This window comes from Monodelphis domestica, chromosome 8, assembly GCF_027887165.1.
Source record: "Monodelphis domestica isolate mMonDom1 chromosome 8, mMonDom1.pri, whole genome shotgun sequence".
Classification (NCBI taxonomy): Eukaryota; Metazoa; Chordata; class Mammalia; order Didelphimorphia; family Didelphidae; genus Monodelphis; species Monodelphis domestica.
In genome coordinates this window covers 187,475,629-187,502,812 of record NC_077234.1, presented here as the reverse complement: position 1 = coordinate 187,502,812, position 27,184 = coordinate 187,475,629, and the positions used below count along the sequence as shown (strand labels likewise).

The 27,184-nt window shown below is 35.1% G+C and overlaps 1 protein-coding gene across 6 annotated transcripts; it reads right to left on the bottom strand.

Annotated features, from left to right (window-relative positions):
• Nucleotides 1-254: 254 nt before the first annotated feature.
• On the bottom strand, nucleotides 255-25,821 carry UPF3A (UPF3A regulator of nonsense mediated mRNA decay). Of its 6 annotated transcripts, none has more exons than XM_056807587.1 (10): nucleotides 25,401-25,821; nucleotides 22,136-22,242; nucleotides 19,467-19,573; nucleotides 18,611-18,709; nucleotides 18,389-18,499; nucleotides 14,072-14,127; nucleotides 13,822-13,980; nucleotides 10,347-10,507; nucleotides 6,397-6,635; nucleotides 255-2,649 (listed from the first exon to the last, which is right to left on the bottom strand). In XM_056807587.1, the coding sequence occupies exons 1-10, from the start codon at nucleotides 25,746-25,748 to the stop codon at nucleotides 2,582-2,584; spliced, it is 1,455 nt and encodes a 484-aa protein (XP_056663565.1). In that variant the 5' UTR covers nucleotides 25,749-25,821; the 3' UTR covers nucleotides 255-2,581. The 6 variants fall into 6 exon arrangements, with proteins under 6 accessions (XP_056663565.1, XP_056663561.1, XP_056663560.1 ...); XM_056807583.1 differs by having other exon boundaries at nucleotides 6,341-6,635; nucleotides 25,401-25,812; XM_056807582.1 differs by having other exon boundaries at nucleotides 6,341-6,635; nucleotides 14,072-14,163; nucleotides 25,401-25,804.
• Nucleotides 25,822-27,184: the final 1,363 nt, after the last annotated feature.

Below are 27,184 nucleotides of genomic sequence, written 5' to 3'. Positions count from 1 at the left end.
CTGTTATGATCTTCACAGCAACGTAGATAAAGGGGTAAGCTGGGACTTCTGGTTTTATAGTTGCCTGATACAATGGGAGGCTAAACACCTTGCAAAGGGTCACCCTGTCTGTGAATTAACAGAGGCAAGACTTTTGTCTTCTTGCCTTTCCGGATCATCCACTAGGCACCAGGCCACACTACTTCATAGATGTTGTATGGATAGAAATGTGTTACAGAAAGAAGTAAGAGAGTCAAAGATTCTATGCATTCAACTTATGCTTGAAGAATGACTTGTATTTATTCATAATTTACTGGTAAGGCTCTGAGTTAATCAGTATAATGATGATTTGAATTCTAAACATAGGGCTCAAAAGCAACAAAAAAGATTTTTAATCAAGGAAATTGTCAAATAATTAAGTGAAGCTAAATGCTGGAATTCAAACTGAAAAAGAAAGTAAAACTTTGGGGAAAATTAAATGAAATCTACCATATCTGTTTCAATGACAAAAAAGTCTTGGGGCCCCTTTGAGAATTTTAATTCTAACAAAATGTGATAAACTGGAATTCTCCCACTCCAAATTTTTTCTTGGGCACTTTTCATGATCTTATTTGATTTCATAAAAACCTGTGACAAGCAAGTCTTAGCCCTATTTTCCAGACACTATATTTCAAAGTGCATAAATGGTAAAGTACAGGACAAAAAGAAGGTATTTAAAAGAAAATCTTCAAAAATGGTTACTAATATTTGGCACACTTCAGTGGGCACATTTCATGTAGGAATAATTTCAGCAGAGGGTACTCATGTTTCCTCAAGAGGAGCTGAATCAAAATTTGATGTGCCCTATTTGGGCTTCTAGAGGTAAAGGTGAAGACCAAGAATCAAGAGATTTTAGTCTCTTTTGTAGGGAAACTGAACCTCATTTCCTGTCTGAAGGATCCCTGGGTGGCCCAATTAAGGGTTTGCTACTAGTTTTTACACACTCAAGGGAACACAGAATTATTGATTTAGAACTGGAAGAAATCTTACAGGTTATTTGGTTCAATTTCATTTTACAACTAAGGAAGTAAAGCCACAAGTGACTTGTCTGAGGTCACACAAAGAGTAATCAGAAGTTGTAATTGGAATCCAGGCTTGTGAATCGAAATGCAACACCCTTTCATGCATGCACAGACCTTCAGGACATACATATGAGTGTAGAACCATGAAAAGCCCAATAAAGATTTGTCTGATTATCCTCTGGTTTTCCAGGGGTCACCTAGGAGCTTTCTCCATCTAGAACAGCATAAGCAGTGACTCAAAAGTCTTAGGAGTTGGTTTTGAAGAAAAACCAAGGGAAATGACATATTCTTATGGCTTTTCTGATACAAGCTGACTGCACATTTTGTAGGTCATCAATTTCCTAAAACCTAATTTCCTATGGTACTTTGATATTATAATAATTTATTTAAAAAATTTTATTATATTAAAAAAATTCTAATTGGATGAACTAAAACATAAGTAGGAAACATTTTAGAGGAATCGTATTTTCAACTTTGATATATCAAATGTCTTGAAAAATACAATTGAACTTTCAAAACTATAACACTAAAATGTCATATTTAATAAAATATCCAATGTGCAATGCTAAAGGTAAACTAACATTTTTAGATTTAGCTAAGAGGACAAAATACTGTACTTCGTAGTTTCAGACAATTGGAAAAGTCACAGTGCATTAAAAATATCTAAAAACTGCAAAATGAAATAATGCAATTGCCATATTTAGTTCCTACCCTCCGCCCCAACATTTTATTTATTACTTTGGGTAAATCCTACAACTAAAGTGTATGTAAAACCTGAACATATGTGTTAAGTTTCTATCAAATCATCTCTTTAAAAGTCAGTGCCCCAAACAGAAAATAATTAAAAAAAAAAAAGAAATCATACTGCTGAAGTGCCGAGATTTATGTTAGATTGATTTGTTTTAAAACGTAAATGTCAAAACTTAGGAAATATTTACAACATAAAAGGCAAAAAGTGGCTGAATTACAAATTTCTTAACAATATGAGAACTGGAAACTGTGTCACACTTACCCGACACTATAGAGTTCTTAGAAAACTAACACAAACACAATGAGGTACTGGTATCAACATGTCATGTTGTCACAAATGTGCAATGAAGTTATTGTTATTCACAGAACATATTTAAAGTGCCTCAGACTTCAAACTGATGCAACACTAATTTTCTTCATTTTTCTTCACATAATATTTTCTGAAGGAGAAAATCTTCTCTCTTTTAGCTAAATAAATACTAGTTTACACTAGCAGAGTAAACTTAAGAAAACACCGGTCCATAACCGGACAAAAAAGTACATCTTTGTCATATAGGATGATTACTAGATGCCTTTTTTAATGGGTTTTGGCTTATTTTACTGGAATCACATCTAGTTCCCTTTTCTAACTATGTAAGAATGAAATTTGTTCATAACCGTGACAAATATGCCTTGCATGGTGGTTTTATTCTGCCTCTTCACTCTTCTCAGAAGTGGCTCCAGCAGGAATCTCAGCCTCACATTTTCGGTCACAAGTTTCTTCAGAGGACTTTGCAGTGCAGTCAGGAGTTTTACTTGTAGAGCCCGTACGTGTTCGAATACGAGCTCCTGGTTGGTATAACTGCATGGCTGGACGGTCCTACATTGAAAGAAAAGAACACAATCAATCTGCATGAAAGACTTTGTCACTTGAAACAGATTCAAAAAGGATGAACTTGTAGGTATACTTATTCATTGATGAGCAAAGACATAAATTATGGAAATAAAAACCAATCTTATAGTGAACACAGGCAAGCAATATTTAATTGATGCTGAATTGTTCTCTAGGAAAATGTTATTATTTAGATCAAGAATGATTTATGGTAAACTGCATGGGGGCAGCTGGGTAGCTCAGTGGATTGAGAGCCAGGCCTAGAGATGAGAGGTCTTAGGTTCAAATCTGGCCTCAGATGCTTCCTAGCTGTGTGACCCTGGGCAAGTCATTTAACCCCCATTGCCTAGCCCTTACCACTCTTTTGCCTTGGAACCAATACAGAATACTGATTCCAAGATGGAAGGTGAGGGTTTAAAAAAAAAATAAAGCATGATTTATGGAAAAGATTAGCATTACCCTAAGAATTCAGTTTGTAGTAGAATTGTCCCACTGACTTAGGAATAAAACTCAACCATTCATGTTGGTATCAATCTTTACAATTCACTCTTTAAGGTTATATGTATTTGTGAGCATATAAGAAAATTGGGAAATGGAAATGGCACAAGGACAATAAAAAATGTGCTTCTTTTGGGGCCACAAACCAACTCATACTGAGCAATGAATCAAGAACTTTTATTAATGAGTGGTCAAGAGTTTCAGTATCGATTGCTTAATTCCCTTTATAACATTAATTACAATGCTTCCTTCTTATAAAAAACAGTAAGAACAACTTTATTAAATAAAGACAAAAGAAGGAAGCTGATAAATGAAGCACAACATTATGAAAAGAGGACATTTTAGGCTAAATAATATCATTAGGGATAAAGAACAGATTGTTAAAAAAGGATGAGACCAGTGCTTGCTGCTCTTCTGAACCCGATGGTTTACATAATTCTTTCTAGAATATTTGCACCAAAAAAGGTGGGGAAAGTGCTCTTCTATTTATGTATGAGTGAAATGGCCCTGTGGTAGGACACTTCCAGTCCAAATACAGTATATGTAGCATATACCATTGACTCTTCTTTTGTCCACGCATAGGTGGGCGAGTACAAGGAGTTTGACCTGGCTGCCATTTTAAAGTTGGCTCTTATACTTGTGGTACAATGGGGAAAAAGTGGGCGTGGGATTGTACTAGCCTGGTGATCTCTGTACTCTAACCTCTTTGTCGTGTACAGGACTATTTGTAGATCTAAAGTGTTTGACTGGAGAGACTAGTCAATAAATCATGGCACAGAGTCAGTACAATATGCAAGATGGCCATTTTGTCTCTCTTTTTTTGATGTAATTTTGAACAAAAAGGAGAATGTAGGAGAGAATGGAGAGCAGAAGTGCTAATTACCTCCTGTGCCTAAAGAATATAAACTCCTCAATATAAGGATGTTTTTTTAATAGAAGAACTTTCTTATAGCTCTGAATGCAAAATCAGATCCAAAATATATATTATAATTGGCCTTGTATTTACCATTTGTAAAATGATTTCAGATCCTCATTAGAAAGCTATTAGATACAAAGTACTTATTAGTATCATTATTATATTTAATTCACAGAGTTATATGATCCTCTAACAGAAACTGTATAAATACATTAGTTATGCTACTACTAAAATAATTCTTATACCAATAGTATAAAAGAAAAATGGCATCTATATTCAATTGTACAAAGAACACTTATTTTCTCAATCAAGTCAATACAAGAACCTATCACATGTGGTTGAATTATAATCATTTTATAATGTCAAGAATCCACCAAAACCTTTTGATTCATCACGGGCACTAGAGAAACCTTTGAAACTTGAAATCTGGGGGCTATCTTTTTTTAATGGATAAAATTCAAAGGCAATTCAATCACTATTTTGGGCATTGCTTAATAGGTAAACCAACTGTAAAAATCATACTCTAGGTTTACTAAGCTTGGTATATACTAAACAAAAAGAAAGGTAAACTGAACCGAGTCATGCTACATAATGAGGTTGATGGCTTGCAGACCCCAAAGAAAAATATAGATGTCTCACATATTCTCACTTTATCAAGTGATTTCTTTTGTTGAAGAACCTAATAAAAACATGGATATTGTCATTTCCCCCCTGAAATTGGTATACCAGGCATAGCACATGACTTTAAACTTCTTCCTTTAACTTTCTAGCTTTGTTAACCTCTACTTCTATTTTTCAGAAATTTTCATATCCAAAAATCCTTCTTAGCAACTTTCTCTTCTTCACTCCCCAATAAACCCCATCATTTTTGTTCTTCAAAAACAGGACCCTCAACTTTTATCCTCCATGGTTTTTGCTCACTTTTACAGTCACCCATCAACCTTCTGGTCCAACTAACTTTCCTTTTCAACTTTACTGGTGGTCTCAGGAATGGGCCTATGAAAGAGAATCCAACACAATGATTACATGGAGAGCACTGGGATTTTTGGGGGAGGGGAGAAGAAGGAAGATGCTTCTACTAGATTGGTAGTAGGACTGGGAGTGTGAGCCCAGAGTTCTTCCCTTCATAGTATGGCAGGCAAAGATGCCTAGTTCTATTTCACAAGACCAGCTGAGAAAAATGTACACTAATGTCTAAAATGTATGTACCAAAAATTCTACCAGGAAACAACTTTCCAAACATGCAAGGGAAGGGATCCCAAAATAAGAACCTGATAGTCTACTGACAAGGAATCTGTTTTTGGTCTTATAACTGTATACTCTCCAAGGCCAGCTAGTGCACAATGTAGAAATTCAGGTTGTAAACCAGACATGTAACAAACTGTATAGTTTTGTTTGGGGATAGGGTTAACAGTTATATACATGTCCTCTTATAAGCAACTCAAGTCTTTTGGTTCTGATTATTTGATCTGTATAAAAGCTACACCCTTTGAAATTTTTTATTTTTTTTCCCTCTGTTTCCACCACAAGAAAATAAACTAGAGGAATTAAACATCATCTAATTAATTTTGCAAAACCAGTAAAAAGGTTTTTTGGGGGGGTAAAGACCAAGACTCTTAGCTAAAATTAACAATTAATATTAGAAGTCGACTTTACATAATTGTCTCTTTTCCTAACCTCTACTCCATGGATAATTGAGTAATGTATCCCACATTGGCTAAGTAGATCTTGCTCTTGACTCTTAGTACAATTATTCTTTAATAATATTAATAGCAATAACAATATATAACATCAATTAATGAAATGCCAATTAGTCTTGTCTTATTATACTGGAGTATTCCCACTGACTAGTTTCCTGAACTCTGTAACTACCCTGGCCCCATTCTAAATAAAACCTTTTATTAATTAACAATTAGGACTTTATTAGAAGATTCCAGTTAGCTTAGTTTATACTTCACTATTTATAGTTTTTTATTGGATAATGATAACTTCTCTAGTAACTGCTACTGAAATATTAAAATATGGCTTCCTAGGATAATGTTGTAAGCCAGATCTGGTGTGCAGTGAAAAACAAAAGAAAGCATGCAGAGAATTAAAATCAAAGCTTATTTCTAAAAGCCTGGTTGTTGCTGTTATTGTCTTTATACCACCATTTAAACAAAGGATGATTGCTGGAAAAGATGGTTTTAGATTACATAAATAAAAACCATTGACCTTGAAGCATAATTTTAGAAATGAAAGATTATCCTAAATGAATAAAAGAACCTTATTTCTTATGCGCTCCTTTTTGGATGCCATGTCATCACACTTGTCCTCTTTACCAAGTTTGTCTACTGCCTCCACAGTGAAGCTGTAGTTGTGGTTCCCTTTCTTCCCTCTGTCTTGGTTGTATCCTTTTCCCCATTTCAGTTCATCTTCGTTCCTTCTCAAAAACTTGTCAAACTCATAGTGAGTTCTATGTTTTCGGCCATCGTCCAAGCGATACCTTTGTCTTTCAGGTTCTTTTTCTCGAAATCTTCGATCCATATCCCTTTGTTCTTTATCACTGTCATTTTGTGACCTGGGGTTTAATGACAAATTCAGAGAAGTTTAGTTTTGGGTAAGTGTGGTCCAAGATGTTGCATAAACACTGCAGCCTGCTGGTTATTCCTTAAACCACTTCACTCCATGAACTATTTTATGCCAGGCAAAAGACAATGAAGACAGTTACCCTACACATTCCCATTTGCCATTGTAAATAATCTCACAATGACAAGACTTGCACTGATTATGATTAGGCACCAATGAGAGATAATATAACTAAATTGTCAATTTGAGGAGAGACAATATAGCATGTTAAGTCAGAGAACCTGGGTTTGACTCTTACTTATGTAACCTTGGCATACCCTGAACTTCAGTTTCTTCTTCTTTAAAGTGAGAAGTTAAGCTAGATGGTCCCCGAGGCCCCTTTCTATATACTAAATCTATGCTCAATCTGTTGCTGTAGCATAATACTAAAAGAGGTCATATCAACAGCAAGTGAGGGAGACAGGTGCCTGAGGTTGAGGGCACATATGGACACCAGGGAGTGGTAGGGGAAAGAGTACTATTACCCCTCTCCCTATTCCTAACTTTCTGGTCCTTTGAAACTGGCAACACTCCGATGCTCAAAAATGCCATGGCCTTATCTACCCTAACACAATGTGAGGTCAACACCAGAAAGGCACACATGCTAAGCTCTATCCTTGCTTCCACCTTACTTTAAACTTCAGTGCCCTGTAACAAAGGTCCATCCCCTTCATGTTTTTGCTAAGCACACAGTTTTTTTTAAAAGGTTATAACATAACTTTTAGTTATTTGGGAAACATGACTCATTAGATCAAATTAAATCAAATATTTAAAGCTGTCATACATAGGATGGAAATATTTATAACAATAAATAGCAATCGGGAATTTATTATCATGTATTAAATAAGAATACTCACTGTAAACAATGTAATCTTCCTTCAATGTATCTTAAATGTAACAATCTCTTCTTTTTTTTTAATACTCTCATCAACATCTAAGGGTTTTGAAGGTATGAGCCAAATTTATTTTTCAATTTGTATTTCAATGCCAAGGAACAATCTTTAATTTACTGTGGATACTCAATAAATACTTGCTGAGAAACTGATCCTTTCCTCCAAGGAGATCATTTAATTCATTCGTCAAAAACTCTTTTAAGAAATTGGATGTGATAAGAATTTTTCATATTTTAAAGAAGAAACCAGTGAACACAGGAAGAGTGAATAAACTAGCTGTCAAGGATGATGTTGGGACAAAATGTTTAAACACAACATTTCTGACTTACTAATTAAAAATCTTTTTGTAACATTTCTTCCCCTTGGTCATCTTAAAAATCTAAGCCAATTCCTAGTATTGTTTTGTCTCTGTTTTTATAGTCTAATTACCTCTCACTAGATCAAATGTCTATACTGTTCAAACTGCATAAGAGTTTTCTTAAAAGTCACACATTCCTCCCAGCTGTGTGACCCTGGGCAAGTCACTTGACCCCCATTGCCTAGCCCTTACCACTCTTCTGCCTTGGAGCCAATACACAGTATTGACTCCAAGACGGAAGGTAAGGGTTTAAAAAAAAAAAGTCACACATTCCTGAATCCCTACTTTCTAGAAATAGTCTAGGTTCTGCTCATTGTGGCCAGACATCTAAATTTTTTAAAGACACTTTTTAAATGTTTCATAGAAAAATGAATTATAGAATTATGTCAGAAAAGCATAATACCTTTAGGTACATTAAGCAAATAAGCCAACCTTATTAGCTCCCCCCCAATATATTTTAGTTTATCTGAGTGAATGAGTTATGGGTATCTAGTTGTTAAGAGTCCCTTGAAAAACAAAGACTTGACTATAGGGGCCAGCTAGGTGTCTCAGTGTACTGAGAGTCAGGCCTAGAGTTGGAAGGTCTCAAGTTCAAATCTGGCCTCAGACGCTTCCTAGCTGTGACTCTGGACAAGTCACTTAACCCCCATTGCCTAGGCTTACAACTGTTCTACCTTAGAGCCAATATACAGTATTGATTCTAAGATGGAAGGTAAGGGTTAAAAAAAAAAGACTTGACTAATTGTACTCAAATATACTCATTTTCTTTCTACATAAACATAATCATTTCAATTGTTTTTAAATGAGGGGGAAAGCCTGTTTCAGCAAGATATGATAAAATAATTATTTAAAAAAATGAAAAAAGACAGATGAAACAGGTAGCATTTCTTCAAAGGAAATGAGAACAACTTTCTGAAATGTGCTAGATGCCTGACACTCAGGTCTTTTTAAAGTTTCAAGAGAGATTAAAAAGATCTCTCTGTTCTCCAATTTCTCTACTAGAAAACAGATATTTTGTGGAAGATGAAATGAATGATCTGAGAAGCCCTATTATTAGAATTCCACTGCATCAGGATGGAGGGGAAGACTTCAGGGGAGTAATGGAGGTTTTCCTGGAGAAGCAAGAAGCCCAGGAATCAGATCTAAAAAAGATCCTACATGTCTACTACATAGGAAGTCCTGGTTTTTAGAAATAGGTATGTAGAATAAGTATGCAGAAAATGACATGGAACTAGAATTTTAGATCATGATGAGACACTAAAGATCATCTAGTCCAACCTCCTCTTTTTAAAGAAAGACTTAATAAAGCCAGACAGTTAGGCTTCCTTTACAAGCCTACACAATCAGGTAATGGGAGAGAAACTAGAATCTGCGTCTCAAATGCCCTTCTACTATATATGTATCTATTTTATATATATGTATGTCTACACACACACACACACACACACACACACACACACACACACACACACACACACACACTCTCTCTACCTATGACTCAGAGGCCCTTTATTCATCTTTCTCTAGAGTTTAAATGAATGCAATACTGATCAAGTAGGTACTGGTTTCAAGTAATGTAAATAAAACATTTAGTGCCAAAGCACTATGGTATGAGCAATGAAAGTTTACTTTCAGCTTGCTATTCTTAATTGGAAGCACCACTTAAAAAGTGGGAATTTGTATACTACCAGGGTTATGTTTTACAGCAGGGGTTCCCAAACCTTTTGAATATAATTACTACGAGTTTTAGTTATAAAATTTGTACTTGGTTACAATAGTATTTGTATTCATTTTAAAAATAGAAATACAGGGGGCAGCTGAGTGGCTCAGTGGATTGAGAGCCAAGCCTAGAGATGGGATTCCTGGATTCAAATGTGGTCTCAGATACTTCCTAGCTGTGTGACCCTGGGCAAGTCACTTAACCCCCATTGCCTAGCCCTTACTACTCTTCTATCTTAGAACCAATATCTAGTATTGATTCTAAGGTGGAAGGTAAGGGTTTAAAAAATAGTAAGACATATGTTTGTTATTGAGATATGCTGCACACTTTATTGGAGCTAAATAAAGATCAAAATGGCAACGCTTACTGCAGTATGGATTTGCAAACCCCTTGCAATAATATTTGATCTCTTCAGGGCTCCAGAGCTTATGGGTTTGGGAACCATTCTTCTATGATCCAATACTCTTATTATTTGAGGACATATTAAAAGTCAAGGAAGTAAACACACCATTATTCTATCAGGATTATTATTTCCCAGGGATTTAGATGTCATCTAGTAAAAACATTACAAAATGGACATATGGGTACACATAAGAATTTCTAATTATTTTTGACTGACATAGTTTGGCAAAAGATAAATCCATATAGTTAAGAAACATCTGCAGTCTTAGATTTACTGTAATTATGACTCACTTTTCCTTGAGTTCTTTCAGTGAGCTTTCCGAGGCTTTGGATTTTATGCTTCCAGAGCTGGAAGATTTTTCCCATTTTCCTTCTTCAATATCAGCTTCCTCACCTTTTTCTTTCTGCTTTTCTATTGCTGGTTCCTCTCCCTTTTCAGGTTTTTTAAGAAGCTGAAAAATCATACTGATATTTAAACATCAACAAATCATAAAAAGTGCACTCAGCCCATAAGATTTAAAATGTCAAAGAATCATTTCAACTGGGGTTCTTAACTTGTGGACCATATACTTGTTTAAAAAAAATTGGGGGGGAGTGGGAAATAACTTTATTTCAATATCATGGGTTTCCATTGTAACCCTATGTATTTTGCTTTTTTGCATTTAAAAATGTGGTTCTGAGGAGGGGTCTGTAAGTTTTACCAGTCTGTGAAAGGGGTTCATGACACACAAAAATGTTAAAAATCTTTAGTCTAAAAAGAGCCCCTAAAATATAATGTTCTTTTCTTTTGGTCTATAAACACAGAAAAAGGATTAGTTGGATAATAACTTGAAAAACATGTAGTTCTATTTAACTATTTTCCTAAACATTTCCTTTTTTTTTATACCGTAGAACCTTGTTTAACTAAAACTTCATACCCTCAAATTCAGGTATATGTGACTGACAACAGAAAAAATTAAAGGAAGAAAAGTATGTAAAATAAAAAATTTTAATTACCCACTAAATCCATACCATTTTCCTAAGCAGTGTTAAGTTTCACAGCAGTTTGCCCAATCATACTCATTCTCTCTCTAAGAAGTGTGAGTCATTACGTTGTTTTGCATACAACTTCAGCTCCCACAGCATTGGTCTTTGTATGGAGCTCTCACTTGTAACAAGTCATCTCTGCATCAGAGGAGTGCTTCTGTGTTTCATTAATGCTATTTAGTTATTAATAATGGCCCCAAAGGATAAGAGTAATAATGCTGGTAGATTTGATAAGTCTAAGAAAAGTCATAAAATGCCTAGGTGTATTCATATAAGAAATACTTTTTAAGTAATGGGGTTCCCTATTATGTGTAATTTTCAACTTAGGCAAAGGGTCTTGGAATGACTGGTCACATAAAATGAAGTCATAGAAATTTGGGCATCACAGGTTAAATTCATATTTCTAAAAAAACTTTGGGGGGAGAGAGGTGTGTAGGTTTCTAAATCTCTCATGTAGACTAGATTTTGGGATGCAATCCAATAGAGATAAAGATCAATTTTTATTGAATGAATTATAAAAACTTACCTAATGTTTATATATATATATATATATGTAAAATACATACATAATATACAGCAATATTTATTGCAGGCATACATGCACAATATGTCCTGTCTCCTACCTCTGAGAAATGCTTCTTTCAGAAGATTACAGAAATTCCTAGACTCTGCAATGTAAATTCACTACTAGTTTTTTAGAGGGAATGAAAAAAGATGTTTGCTATCCTCTGTCAGAGTCCTTTGTTCAGGAAAGACAGAATTAGTTAATCCCTCTGTGTCTTCTCCAATTCCTTAATTTTTTTTTTAAAGAGGATATTATCAAATATTCCTTTTATTGACTGTCTCTCTAAATTTTCTAAATTACTCTTAGTTTAGAGGTTCCCATACTGACCAGGGAAATTTTCATAGTGAATTAATAAAAGATGACTACAGGTGAAGATTACCTTTAATTTCTTGTGTGCTTTTATACATCCACATATAAGTAAATTCTGAATTTACTTAGTAACAAAACTACATTATGACTAACTTCCACTTGTGGTACACTACACCTCTAAAATTCTGTTCTGCCATATCTGCACAAAACACTATTTTTTTCATAGTGATTCTATGTATCTTGTCTTCCACCAATGAAGGATTCTCAGAGGAAAGCATTCTAATAAACTTTATGCTAGTTATTTCTTCAACGTGCAGTGCCATTTTGGATTCTAAATGTATCCTCTAAGATAATACCACCTCACTTGGTTTGCTATCATCTATGAAGTGGTACTATCATTCAAGACAATGATGAAATAACATGAAATTATACAACTTCCATTCAGGCATTAGTAAGGCTGAAATTAAGGTAATAGGTTTTTTCTATAAGAAGCTGCCACTTACATAAAATAAAAAAGGATGTTAGACTTATGTAAAATTAGGTTTATGTAATATATTATAATGATGCCTCTTTGGGATTTTAATATTACATTTGAGTTGGATTTATGACTAACTACTGTTAAGACTATTCCAACAGCCTCCTAACTAGACTCCTTGTATTTCAACCCATGCTCTACATGGCTGACAAAGTGATTTTCCCAAAGCAAAAGTCTATGATACCTTGCTACTCAATAAATGTCAGAGTAACCTAATTATCTTTAGGATCCAATATAAACTCCTTTATTTAGCACTTAAAATTCTCCACAACTTAGTAGCCACATAATTTCCCTGTAGGTACTCTACAGTTCAGCTAAATTATCCAGATGGTAGCTCCTCACACAAGATATGTCATTTTCTGTCTTTGTGTCTTTCAAGCTGCCAATGCCCTATGCCAGGAATGCACTCTCTCTTCACCTGTTCTCCTCAAAAATCTGGCTTCTTTTTAAAAATGCTTACTTTCTGCCTTAGTAACAACTCTTAGACAGAAAGGCAAGGACTAGAAAAACAAGGGTTAAGTGACTGGCCTAGGATTATATAGCCAGAAGTATGAGGCTAGATTTGAACATGGGTCCTCCTATCTCTAGGTCTGATGCTCCATCCACTAAACCACCTAGTTAGTCCAGAATCTTGACTTTTTAAAAAGACTTAGCTCAAGTGCCACCTTCCTCATGAGCCCTTTCCTGATCTTTCCAGCTGACAGTGCCTTCTGCCCAGCCCACAATGCTATCACATATCTATTTGTATATAATGTAGCTATACACTATCTCTCATTAATATCTAGGCTTTGAGGATAAAAGCTATTGTATCATTTTTGTATCTCCAGTACCCAGCATAGTGGCTGGTACATAGTGGATGCTTAATTAATGTTTGTCAATTGATTGTGAAATATCTCAGTGTATTATTGAGTTGGGTGAAGAGATTAATGTCAACTCTAAGAAAAGGGGGAAATATTTAAGCACAATGATTAGTAATAAAAAGCTTCAAAAAGGCTATTACTGTCCTAACTGATATGTAGGTCTTCAGAATAAAGTTTAAATTAGTTCAGCTGTTTAAAAAAAAGAGTACTAATGAGGTCAAGATTAAAGTTTGATTTTTGTGTGAGTCAGATCATTTTGCATCAAGAAAAAAAATGTTTCACACACACACCAACAGCATACCTAATACCAATGTGATTTCAAAATGCATGCCAATGGTCACAAGTGGAACAAGTTGAAGAATTACTACTACTGACGAAAGTCCCTTAAGGTACATCTTAACAACCATAGACACTAAACAAATATAAGATTATATTTTCTGAAAATAACTTTAAATTCTCTGCCCAAATTACCTTGATTCTTATCTCTTTTTCAGCAATTTTCTTTTGTTTTTCAGCTTCTTTTCTCTTACGTCTTTCCTCTTCTCTACGTTTTCTTTTCTCTTCTTCTCTCAAGCGTTTCTTTTCTAATTCTCTTCTTCTTCGTTCTTCTCTTTTTTCTTCTCGGATTCTCTGAAAGCATGGAGAACTGTTAATATAAATGGTGCAAATAAAAATAAGCAGAAACAGAAAGTTTGTTCATCAGATGAAAGGCCAAACCTACCTGCTTTTCTAATTTTCTATTTTTAATATATTCCAAAAGAGGTGTTGTTCTTCTAGCTAAAATACAAAAAATTGTGATGTAGTATATAACTCCTAAAAGAAATATTTTTTTAAAATGTGTTTATTTTAAAATATTTAAATGAAATAAGCATTAAACAGTTTTATCTCGAGTGATTAATTAATTATGGTAATTGTCACTAATAATTATATAGATGGAATTTTTGATACAATGATTTGGTGACTAGTTTGTGTTTTAACATATTACCAAAATAAGTATGTAAACAAAGTGCACTCGATTTCTCAATTGTTCTATACACGTATCATCCATTTTGTCTAATTTGGACATTTGTACTCAATAAGCTTTTTAAGGACACGATTAGGCAATAATATATTTATTCTTTATATGCATCATTTTCTTTCCCCCGGGACCATCCTTTTTTCCAAAAAAAGTGGCCTAAAGCATTTCATATCTACTACATACATATAACCTTTAATTCCTTACAATGTATATTCCGATGAATCAGTCTCAAATTTTTTATAACCACATAAAAAATACACACCTTAGAATGTGTCTTCCAACCTTGAAGAACATTTTTAATGACTGCAAGTGACAGAAGTATCTTGCAAAGCACCAAACACTATAGAATGAATGTCCCAGGAAACATGTCATGCCCTCACCCTAGAGGTAGAATTTGATTTGACTTAGCTGAATGTCAGGGAATACAAATCCATAGTAGAATAGGACTGGTCACAAAGCATTTGTTTCAAGACAGTGTGACTGTGGTTCTGCAGAATCATTCTTGACATGTGAAAAGATATGGAAGATTGTTTAGATCCATTCTATAGTGGGTCTGGGTAGCCTCAGGGATCCCCAATCAGAAAAAGTCTCTAGAGCAAATCAGTTTAGGCCATTCCAAAGGATTCCTGGGATTTGAATGGCCCAGGCTCAAAGTGGACCAACCAGAGCAACTCTGGCATATAAATATCCTTGAATTATTTCTTTAGGGTCTTTTGGAGAAGAAACAATATCAACTAGAATCTATGGAGCACTTTAGGATTTTCAGCATACTTTGCATACAGTATCTCATCTCACTTACATAACAATCCTGTCAGGAAGATGCTGTTAGTAGAAACATTTTACAAATGTGCAAACTGAAGCCCAGTGACTTGCTCAGGCTTACAAGGCCAGTAAGTGTCTCAGACAGGATTCCTGACTCCAAATCCAGCACTCTATTCACTATATCACCTAGCTAAGTAGGAAAATTACTATTAGAAATGTGGTACTCCTTTATTATATTATACAGAATCTTAACTGGAGTGCTGCTGCTCCTTGAAATTTCATGCATGGTATAGTGAGCTATGGAAGTCCCCTCCAGTGTTCTGGGTTGTAATCTGAGCGTATGTAGTAAGCTGATCAAGGTCACCTAAGCATGCCATTTAGGTAGTATAGAGTTAGCTGAATGGACATTATTTAGAAAGAAGTTAACAGAACCTTTTAGGAAACCCAAGACTGACTCTTTTTTTCAAGATTTGGTTTATGAGGCAAAATTGGCTAAAACTTGTTTTATGACATGCCAAATTTTTCTTGATATGCAGGCTAATTGATCTTATTTATCTATTACAATGTACACACAAAAGTTGTGATTATAACATTATTACCCAATGGAAAGGAGTCTGACTACTACTTAATTTTAAAGCAACGTAAATATGACTATAGTGACATTTAACACCTCATTTTTTATGCTCGTTCATAAAAATGCCTTAAGAAAACAGGAACAATCTGCAATAATATTAAATTCCATAATTAAATATACAGAAACAAGATAACAGAAAGGGAAATATTTATAGCCCAATTCCATTAGGTATTTATTATAATCATTAAAACTAATGGATATTTGAGCACGTACCTGGCTGTAGATAACTGATTTAAAAGGGGCAAAAGCATCTCAAAATGGCATTAGGGTGAAAAAAAGAAGCAAGAATTAAAGTTTATACTTATTTTAACCTGACCTACTTCATTTAAAGGAATATTTTAATAACAAGAAAGAAATAAGAAGTTAAAGGTTCTATGAATAACTTTTGTTTGTTTTCCTTTTAGAATTTTTCAAACATACAGAAGGGCAGAGAAGCAAATTAAAAGTAATGACAATGACTAATATTATATGTTTCAAAGGGTCCCAATTTATTCTTTGAGTGAATATTCTTACTTGCACGTAAAGATAGGTAGCTCTATTTCAATTACATCTTCTTCCAAGAAGCCTAAAATATTTTATTGGAAACATTTACTCAAATAATCCTCTCGGTTCACTTTTCCTGATATTTTATTTTAACAGAGGAGAGTATCCAAATATTTTTCTTAACCATGACAAAATTAATCAGTGCCATAATTAATTAAAATCTAGATTTCTTATTATTTTAAATTCAAATTAGAGCAAATTTCTATCTACAATGAGGTGAAAGTCTTTCATTCTGAAACAAAGAGGCAAAAGAGAGTGATTGTCAAATGAATGGAAGGGCTTTTGTTACTTTTAAGTTTCAAGACTAGAGATAACCTTACTGAAATAGAAAAAAAAGTTAAATCTAAGACAAAACTCCTTAGAGCCAGTCTTTCTTCTTTGGTCATTTAAATTAAATGATACTGAACATTTACTTTTCCCCCATTTTTCCAAACACTCTACTGGAAATATTTTAACAAACTATCATTAGTCTTTACTTTTGTTTTTAAAAAACCCTTATCTTCCATATATTGGCTCCAAGGCAGAAGAGTGGTAAGGGCTAGGCAATGGGGGTCAAGTGACTTGCCCAGGGTCACACAGCTAGGAAGTGGCTGAGTCCAGATTTGAACCTAGGACCTCCCGTCTCTAGGCCTGGTTCTCAATCCACTGAGCTACCCAGCTGCTCCCTTCATTAGTCTCTACTTAAAGAGATTTCATTTCAATTTTATGATCATAGTCAATAATAATCACCAGCACCACCATTTACAGAGCACTAGGAGAGGTATTTTACATATATTATAATTCATTTGATCCTTGTAACAAGTATGGTACAAATTATGTTTTACAGTACGGGATGAGAAGCTTTTCTTTCAGGGCTCTACTTTTTGTGTTTACCTTAATGAATTATCCTTTACTTTGGGATAGACTGGTAGCAACTTCATATTGAATCAATATAATTGTATGTAGCCAATTGTTCAATAAATAATTGATTAAATCAAAATAATTAAATTGAAAGAGACTTGTGTGGAAGATAAAAAGAGAATATTGAAGCATTACATTTATTTCTAGTACCAAGAAGCAATTCTGAATGCTTGTTTTTGTAGAAAAAGAGAGAAATGTCATGTCTTTTAGGCTTAAAAGCTCATTAATAAAAAGTACTAATCAATTGTTGTTTGATGGCCTTTAAATATAAGATAACTGCATATGTGTGCTTTAAGTGGCAATTTTGAAAACTAATTAGAAGCATAATGTTCCTGGATATCTATTTTAAGTGTGTATGATTCTAAGTTAGGAATTTTTAACCTGGGGTTCAAGGACCTCTGCCTCCCAATAGGTTTTTGGAAAGATTTCACAGGGCAGGTGTACCTGAATGGGCAAACAATTACATCTTTATTTCCATTAACTTCTAACTGAAATTTAGTGTTTCCTTCAATTTAAAAAAAAAAACATTATTCTGAGAAGTGGCTCATAGGTTTCACCAGACTGCCAAGGAATCCATGACACAAAAAAGGCTAAGAATCCCTACTACAAATAAATTTTCCCCTAAATTTTTACCCCAAACTTCCCTCACCAACATTCTAATGAAGAATAAATAACTTGATCTTCAGAGCTTGTACTTTTTTTCCCTTTCTCTTAATAGGAGATGATTCTAAGAGTTATTTATTTCCTCATTCTGTCAGCTTACAATAAGAAAGGCAAAAAAACAATGTAAAATAGTAACTTTGAGTTAAAAACTCTTTTTTCCAGTGAGAGGCTACTGTGATTGTTTTCTTTTGAAAGATCACCAATTTAGATGCTACAAGTTTTTATTCCTTGTAGGAAAAAAAAAAATTGCTCAGGAACAAGAAGTTCAAAGAGCTCCAACATACTCATTTGGAACCACTCTTGACTGTCTCTGCCATTTGACAGCTGCAAATTCACATATAATCAATTCTGTAAGATTTTTTTTTAGTGGCTTTTCACAGCCACTGAGGGAGTATTTGCAATTGCTTCCAATTAACAGCATACTTTGATTTCTCCATAAAGGAAAATCTAATATGTACTTTAAAAATCTCTATAGAAGGGAGGAGGGGAAGGAAAAAACAAAAGCAAGCAAAACAGACCAATGAGTTCTCGTGTCTTTGCCTCAATTTCTCCCAAAAGAGTTTCAGGATTGGCACTTATTTTCTCCTCCTCAACACAATAGGCTTCTAGAAATTTCCTATATTCAGGATCTGTAAATAAGAATGAAAAATTATTTCTGAGAAACCTGACAAGATACTTGCAGATAACTATAATTAAATTAAGTGTATTTATAATTGAGCATTAAAAAAAAAAAAGATTACCTTCTTCAATGCTCCCTGCTTTGGCATCTTTTTTCTTTAATTTCTTTTTGGAAATCTTTTGGAATGGAGCAAATTCTACTACAGCAGGATATTCCAGTCCTTAGGAAGCAAATACCACAATATTTTTTACATTATACCACGTGTCTTTTTAGTAGCATAGAACTGTATTTGTGAGGAAAACTAGCTATTTTCTTGAATAATATGAATTAAGCAGAGAAGAAGAATTATATAGCATTGATAATGTGCCACTTTAAGGAAACCTGGGACATGTGAATATAAAAGAAATGGCCTGAGAGTGAGGGAAGAGAAAGAAAAATCTATAAAAAGTAGCTCAAAGAACTTAAGTATAATGTTCTAATATTATTTTATATAGCATCAAACAGTTCTATATGCTTCTATTGCTCCAAAGGTTCTCAGTGGGCCATCATTATAACCCTTAGTCACATGCACAAAATTAAGTTATTTCCAGGACACTTTGCTTACAAAGACAAGAAGAGTGTGCAATATACTAGGAATTTTACACAAAATGTTTTATGATTTTTAAAAAAGTTTTAAAGGAATTATGTTTGCCATATTCTTGAATAATGCCAGATACTGTTACTCCATAAAAATCTTTTGCTGGAATGCTTAATAGTATCAAATAATCACAAGGACATAATTTACCTAAATTACTGTCTAACATTCTGGATGGAATTAAATTAAAAATTAAATAAAACCTCTCATAGTAATATTTTTTAAAAAGAGTTTTCTTCTAAGATGTTAGATTTGCTCATTAGGCATATTTATAACTCATAACCATTTCAGCAAAATATTTATAAAATTCAAAAAATTGTAATAAATTAAAAAATGATCCAACCTTTACTATCAATGAAGACATAGCCATCAAAACGGTCTCTAAAAAGAAGGATGTCATCAGGATTTCGAAAATTAATATATGCTCTTGAATAAAGATGAGGATAAAGACTAAAAAAAAAATAGAATAATCAATTAGGGTGTAACAATAAAAAATAAGAAAAAAGATTCATAACAAGTAGTCTTGCCCATCTCCCAACTTAGATTTCTTTGATGAAATGAATAGCATTTTCATGTGAAACATGTTCTCTCTACAGAAAAAGGATTCATTTTTATATATTAGCAAAAATAACTTTCAAATATTAACCATTTACAACTACATATTAACCAAATTATATAAATATACTGCCTCAAACTGAGGAAGCAAAAACCAAAATATTCTTATTTTTCTCATGAACTCTTGGATACATTTTTATCTATTTTATCTAATTAATCCCTGTTCACATTGATGAGATCAAGAATAGCTAATCTAATTATGGATTTAAAATTTGGTATAAGTGCCAATGTACCAACTATTTGGATTATCATCTTTTATGGTATAACATGGTAAAGGGAAAAATATATTGAACTGGGAGTAAGAGAAGCTCTGGCTTCAACTCATAGCCTTCTCTCTAACTAGTGGTACTTAACATTGGGTTGACAAGTCAGCTGATCTTTCAGATCTTGATATCTTCATCTGGAAAATGAAGAGGATGGACTACATGACCTCTGGAGTCCTTTTAGCTCAAATATGTCAAGATTTTAGATTTTTAGCCATAAAAAAATAGACATTCAATGATCAAGGAATTCAGATGTTAACTGAGGAGAAGATAGGGGAAATGGAGAGTCACAAAAACACAGTCATTTGCTGTTTTCAGTACTAAAAATTGAGAAAAATACATTTGAAAAAGCAGATGGGGGGGGACCCCTTTTTAGCTGAGTCAATTAATTTTTTGGCCAAACTATAAATGATTAACTCTCAAGATCCTTGGGAAATACACAAGCCACAAATGTCTTGAGATATTTCTTATATTGTCAAAGGCCTATTTTGACACCTATTTATTTGCCTAGTGAGAAACAGATCAGATTGGAAACATTACTATATAATACATACATTCAATATAATATTACAAATATTGACTAAGAACCTAATATAAGGGCAAAACACTTTTCTAGGTGCTAGAGAAAAATTAAGAAAGCTGTAGATAAGCAAAACATTATCCTATACTTAAAATTAGCCCCATATTGAGTCTGCATCTGTATTAATGAGCAGTTCTAATTGCCATCCTCAAAAAAATTACATAACAGAACAAGAAAATTTCCAAAGTGTACAATGAAAATGATTGGGAATTGAGGTGATATAAAGGGTATTATATCAGAAAAGGCTCAGAGGTCAAAAATTTTAAAAAGAGCTAAAATAAATGAATTAAGAAAAAAATCACAACAATTCCTAAGGGGATCTAGGATACCAGAGTGAGTTTTTGGGTATGATCCACAAAAGAATAATCACACCAAGAGAAGTCCCCAAGACTTCCCTTGATATCTCTATCAGAAAAGAATTATGAATTCAGTGGACCCTGAATCTGTTCTACTTTAGAAATTATGTTCTTACATAGACTAAAATTTACTGTTTGCTGTTTTAGGTTTGGCCATTCAAGAGGATTCAAAATCCTACTGCTGTTTCTCTTGTCACAAAGGCACAAAATGGTGTGAAAGTCATTTCATCAGTTGTGATGGCTCTAGTTGAAAGTCACTTTACCATATGTATTATGATGTTTTGGGAGTCATTAGAAAAGAAGCCTGTACAGAATAATGAACTAGAGGAATTCCATGTGAACTGGAAAGACCTCCAGGAATTGATGCAGAGAGAAAGGAGCAGAACCAGGAGAACATTATATACAGAGACTGATGCACTGTGGTACAATCTAATGTAATGGACTTCTCCATTAGTGGCAATGCAGTGATCCTGAACAACTCAGAGGGATTTATGAGAAAGAACACTATCCACATTCAGAGGAAAAACTGGTAAACACCAAAGAAAAACAACTGCTTGATTACATGGGTTAATTGGGGATGTAGACTCCAAATGATCATCTTAGTATAAATAAACATCAACATGAAAAAAATTTTTCACCAGACATATGTAAAACCCAGTGGAATTGTGCATCAGTTATGGGAAGGGGTAGAAGGAGAGGAGGAAAGTTCTAAATTGATTAATTAAATAAAATGTTAAAAAAAAAACTCATATATTAACATAAATTATGTTTTTGTGCAAAAGTCATTATTTTCCAAAATAAAAAATTAGTTAGAAAAGTAAAAAAAAAGAAGCCTTTACAGATTCACTACTTTAAAGTTTCTCTTTCACAAATTTAGAAACTAAAATATTTGCAAAGATTTCTGAGGAACCCCAAAAGGTTCACAAAATAAAAAGTTCACCTAAAATAGAACAAAATTATAAGTAAAGGGTTCAGCTCTATTCTTTTTTGTTTCAAAATAAAAGCAAAAGATAAATGCTCTATACTTTTCCCTTAGAGAAAATTTATCCATGTAGTCATAATTTACTTTTGAAAGACCAACCAGCTAGAAGGGTATTTGCAAGACAAAAGGGGGGAAAAGTTTTAGAAAGGGGAAAAATTTTTTTGTCATTTTTACTTAACTGCTTGGCTTATGCTGAAAAAAATAGCTCCTTCTCACCTGGGATCCGCTGTACAAAATTCAAAGTAATCATGAGCAGGAAGTGGATGTAACTGTTCTTCTAGCTGCTCCTTGGTTAGACTTGGAGGAAGTCGACGAATAACAACCTGAAAAATACAAAAAAAAAAAAGATATTAAACTTATTAATGTTAAAGTGTCAATTACATTCTAACCTCTCTATAAAATAGACTCAAAGCCAGCCCAGAGCATGAGTTAATCAAGATACATAATTCAGGAAAGGATGACTTTAGTATTCAAAATTTGTTGATGAGGTTGCTTCAATAAACATTTAATTTTTGTTTAGTTTCATTCAGACATCTTCTGAAAGGAAGTCTTTCTATAATGTTTCTTATTATTACAGGAAAGAAGTTTAAAGATCCTGTGATATCAGAATGCATAAACATCTAAAGGATATGTGCCTAAAACTATGACACAGTAGATTAATCTTAGGGTAGAAAGTTTAAATGATTTGTCTAGGAGCACCTAATTAGTAAATATCAGAGGTGGGATCCGAAGTAAAATTTTTTAGTCTTTCAACCTCAGTATCCTATTCACCATTCCACATTGTTTCTGTAATATAAGTATCTTTTTTTTTAATACTCTTACCTTCTGTCTTAGAATTAATACTAAGTTTTGGTTCCAAGGCAGAAAGAAGGCAATTAAGATTAAGTGACCAGCCCAGTGTTACACAGCTAGGGAGTGTATCTGAAGTTAGATTTGAACCCAGGACCTCCTTTCTTCAGGTTTGGCTCTCTATCCACTAAGTCATTTAGCTATCCATATAGGTATCATTTTTTATGCTTAATAGCTACAGACTAGAATTAGAAATATTTTCACAAAAATCACTGAATAAAAAAAAATTAAGTGCTTATCTCTCAATAGACCTCTCAAAGCCATTTAAGTTTTCATTTGTTTGGGGGAAAAAAAGATATTAACTATATAGAATGTTATTCACTTACCATTCAACTCAACAAGACTTTTACAGTCACAGATTCATATATCAATTTAGAGACCTTAGAAGTCGTTTAGTTCAATCCTCTTATTTTACAGATGAAGAAAAACTGGCCTAGATAGTCAGATAACTTGTCCAAGGTCTTTTAATGCATTTAATCTTTCATTCAATTAGGGATTATTTTGAAAGGCTTCCCCCAATATACTTTATATTTATCTGAACAAAAAATTGTCATTCTCTGTACTCTAAATGCATTGTATTTGTAATTATGTTCTAGAATTACAAAATATTGGGTGACCAGAGTAAAAGAAATGATAGTCTAATAGAAAGCTTATTTGTTGGTAACTAGATTTCAGCAAAGTATTTTGACATGTTACCTTTGGATAGGATAGACATATATAGACTAATAGAATAGTTCTAGGCTCCTTGAAGACAAGGAAGCAGACAATGAGGAAGTGACCATTTTGCTGTACTTTGCATTGGTTACAGAAAATCTGGAATTTGGGGTTCAGTTTAGGGTATTTACAGAAGAACATTGACAACCTGAAGTATATTTATAGAAGTGATCAAGATACTGAGAGGATGAGGAAGCATGACATAGGAGGTTCAATGAAAAGAACTAGAGCTATCTACGTTGGGGAACAGAATACTTGGAAGATACATGGAATACTTGGAAGCCTAGTCTTCAAATACCTAGTCTTGTTTTGTGGAAGAAGGGTTGGATTTGTTGTGTATGAGCCCAAAAGGCAGAACTAGAGGCAGTAAAAGTTGGAGAGAGATTTAGTTTTGATGATGGAAAAATTTCTCAACAATTACAGTTATTCAAAAGTGGGAAGGACTACCTTGGGAGGTAGTAGGGATCTTCGAGCTCTTACTGGATAAGGACTTATTAAGGATTTTGTGGAAGAAATGTCAATTTTAGCATAGGTTAGACTGGAATGCTAGTCCCATTCCTCATCCTTGCCCAGCCTAGGTCCTTCCCAATTCTAATACCAGGCTTTTTACTAACAAGGCTTTCCTACTACTACTACTACTACTACTACTACTAACGTGTACTTTCCTACTTATCAAGCACCATTAGTTTGGTTTCCTGTATGTTCTTCATCTTTCATAGCATTATTACAAATTTTAAAAAATACTCTATTGTTAGTATTAACCATTTTTCAGGTATGATTTTCTTTTACAATTGTGTCTCTTTGTTTTACTAATTTATCTTATCAGTTTAAAACCTATATTGTCAGGTCAGGCTGTTATTTACAAATCTGTTTCCTTTATTCATATTCAGATTACTTTAGTTTCATTCGGAATTATTTGGCTTTTAGAGTATAAACTCCCTGCCAGCCTTCTAAGGCCCAATTTGACAGTCAGGGCTTTTCTCCTTTCACTGGAGATAGGAAGTTTCTGCATTTGATAGTGTGGAATTTCTAACAGTAGGAGGGGTTTATAATCAACAAAGAAATTGTCGAGCTCTTTTTGTGGACAAACTACTGTACTAGAAGCTGGAGATACCAAGACAATAAAAGAAGCATACTTTGCCTTCAAGTAGCTTACGTTCTACAGCAAGAATAACTGCTATTGGTTTGATATCAGCTTGGAACTGAGACAGGGAGGATATAGAACAACTCTGCCTCCTAGAGGGCAAAGATTGAATTTTTCTTTTTTTGTCTTTGTGTCCCCAATCCCTAACACAGTTAATTAAACTGCTGAAGGAGGATGGGGGGATGGGGGAAGTAGTCACCATCCACTAATTTTACAGTCCTGAGGCAATAGAGAACATTGCATTTTCATTTTAAAAACAAATTAGAAGTTAAAAAAAGTCTTTGTCTTAAGCGACTTCCACTTTGCCGGGGGTGGGTGTGGGTGTGGGGGTCAAGTAGAACGGGGATTTAAATCCCCGGGGTTCCCATTTCTCCGATCCCTCCCTTTTCTGGGAACAATTTTCTTCTTACACATACAAGACTTTTCAGTGAGTTTAAAGGATTAAAAAAATCATCAAGGCCCGGCCTTTCTAAAGACCTGTTCCTCCAATTCTTCTGTATTTCCCTCCTCTTCTTTTCGGCTCCCTCAGGCTAAGGTGGCAGCAGCGGGGCTGACCCCCTCCCCCACCGCCGACCGCCACTAGGACTCCGGGGCGCTCTCCCCGGTCCTGAAAGCTCGCTCGATAGCTCTTTCCTCCATTTCTCACTCCTCCCAGGCCTCGGGTCCTCCCGCCCGCCACCGCGCACTCCCTCTCGCCCCCGCCAGACCCTACCCCGCCCCCCCCCGCGCCCCTGGCCTCGAGCCCATTCCTCCCCCTCCCCCTCACTACCCCACCTTGCTCAGGACCGTTTTCTTCTCCTCCCGCGGCTTGCTGCCGCCTCCTCCTCCACCGCCGCCGCCTCCCCCACCACCACCACTGCCACTGCTTCCACCGCCCCCGCAGCCCGAGGCCGAGACTGCGGTCGGGGGCGTCTCCACTTCGCGCCGAGGCGACTCGCGGCGGAACTGGATCTCCATCGCCGTCCCTCCGCGGGAAGATGCCGGTGGAGGCGGTAGGGGTGGAGGCGGAGGTGGTGGTGGCGGCGGCGGCAATAGAGGTTTCTCTTTGCCACCTGATCCCCGCCCAGCCCCGCCGACTCCAGAACCCCCGGCCCCGCTGGCTGCCTCCTTCTCGGACCGCATCACGCACCCGCCGCCGCCTCCGGCTCTTTCTCCCGCCCGTTCGGGGAGTGTCCGTAAACCTCGCGAGATCTCCGCCTACGCTCTCGCAACCCCCCCCTCGACCCCACCCTCCGGCCCCGCCCGCCAGCCAGTCATGCTTCTTGCAGACCGTGTAGCTATGCCTAGTAGAGAAGGAAGAAAGACATGCAGTCAGAGCAGAGCGAGAAGACGAGAGGCATCTTAGAGACTTGACAAAACATTTGGGGTTTCTAGGGATGGAGTCCATGTAACCATGAATGTGTCGCTGTCCATCGAGAAAATTAAAGGGGTGGGGTGGGGCAGGGCGGGGCGGGTTCCGAGAGGAGGGATGGTGAGTTTGCGCAAAGGACCAGGGGAGGTATGTTCCCGCTTTATCTGCATTGCTGTCCCCCAAGTCGTGGGCGGCTAGCCGGGGTGCCTTCCTAGAGCTCCACGGCCGTTCCCATGAGTACTAGATGCTCGAGCTCTGCACTAGAAAGTATTTAAGCCAAAAATAGAATTTCAAAGCTCTCTCTTTTTTGGTGCATAATCCTACCCCAGGAGGGTAGGATTAGATTGGTTCAGAATTCCAGGCCCTTATCAAAGAAAATGCTATTTAAAGCTGTTAGCAAATAGTTAGGAAAAACTTACGAGCTGATTAGATATTAATTATTGGTGCATACAATCCGAAAATTGTTATAAAATATTAATATATGTTCTCTCTCACAGAGTAATTCAAGGTTGTTGATACCGGAAGTTACAGTTTAAGATTCAATTTATCAGAAAAATCATAAATGTTACTTCTGAGCTGCATCCCCAACTCTGACCTAGTCATTCTTGGAAAAATGAAAGACACAGCAGGCATCTATTAAAATAATAAAAATCGGTAGCACGTTATGATATTCGCACGCAAATTATTTTAACCCTTTAAGTCTCCCAAATAATTTTGTCTCTAGGTGCTTCCAATTACAGGGACACTATCAAGAATGATCAAATTCATATTTATTTTTTCTTTTACAAGTGCAGCTATTAATAAATACTTTAAAATTAACATGGAAATAATTTAAAAAATTTTTTTACTGTATCTATGGGTTCCCACCCCCATTTTATGCAACTGGGCAATATTTTTGTTTTGATAGCACCTTTCTTCCAAGCACCTCAAAGAACTCTTTTTCATGACATTTAGCAAATAATCTGAGGCACACCGCTAAAGGAGGTTTCAGTGGCAGAAAAATGAGAGAAATCAGGCCCCTTGACTTAGACTATTAAAACATTCAGAATGTACTTTAAATGTGACATTAATAAATGGCTCATGCAAATTTAATATTCAAATTGGATTTCATGGTGTTTAGAGTAAAAAAATTAGCACAAAATTTAAATGATACAAATGGCTAATATTTTTTAAATGTCATGCTGTTTGCCATTCTTCCCTTTCCCAT

Coding starts and splice junctions, on each gene's coding strand:
- UPF3A (XM_056807582.1), bottom strand. CDS start 25,748: ATGCGGTCCGAGAAGGAGGCAGCCAGCGGGGCCGGGGGTTCTGGAGTC. Junction 19,574..22,135: donor TTTTGTACAGCGGATCCCAG/GTGAGAAGGAGC, acceptor TTTTTTTTTTAG/TCTTTATCCTCATCTTTATT. Junction 6,636..10,346: donor CTGAAAGAACTCAAGGAAAA/GTGAGTCATAAT, acceptor ATTAAACCCCAG/GTCACAAAATGACAGTGATA.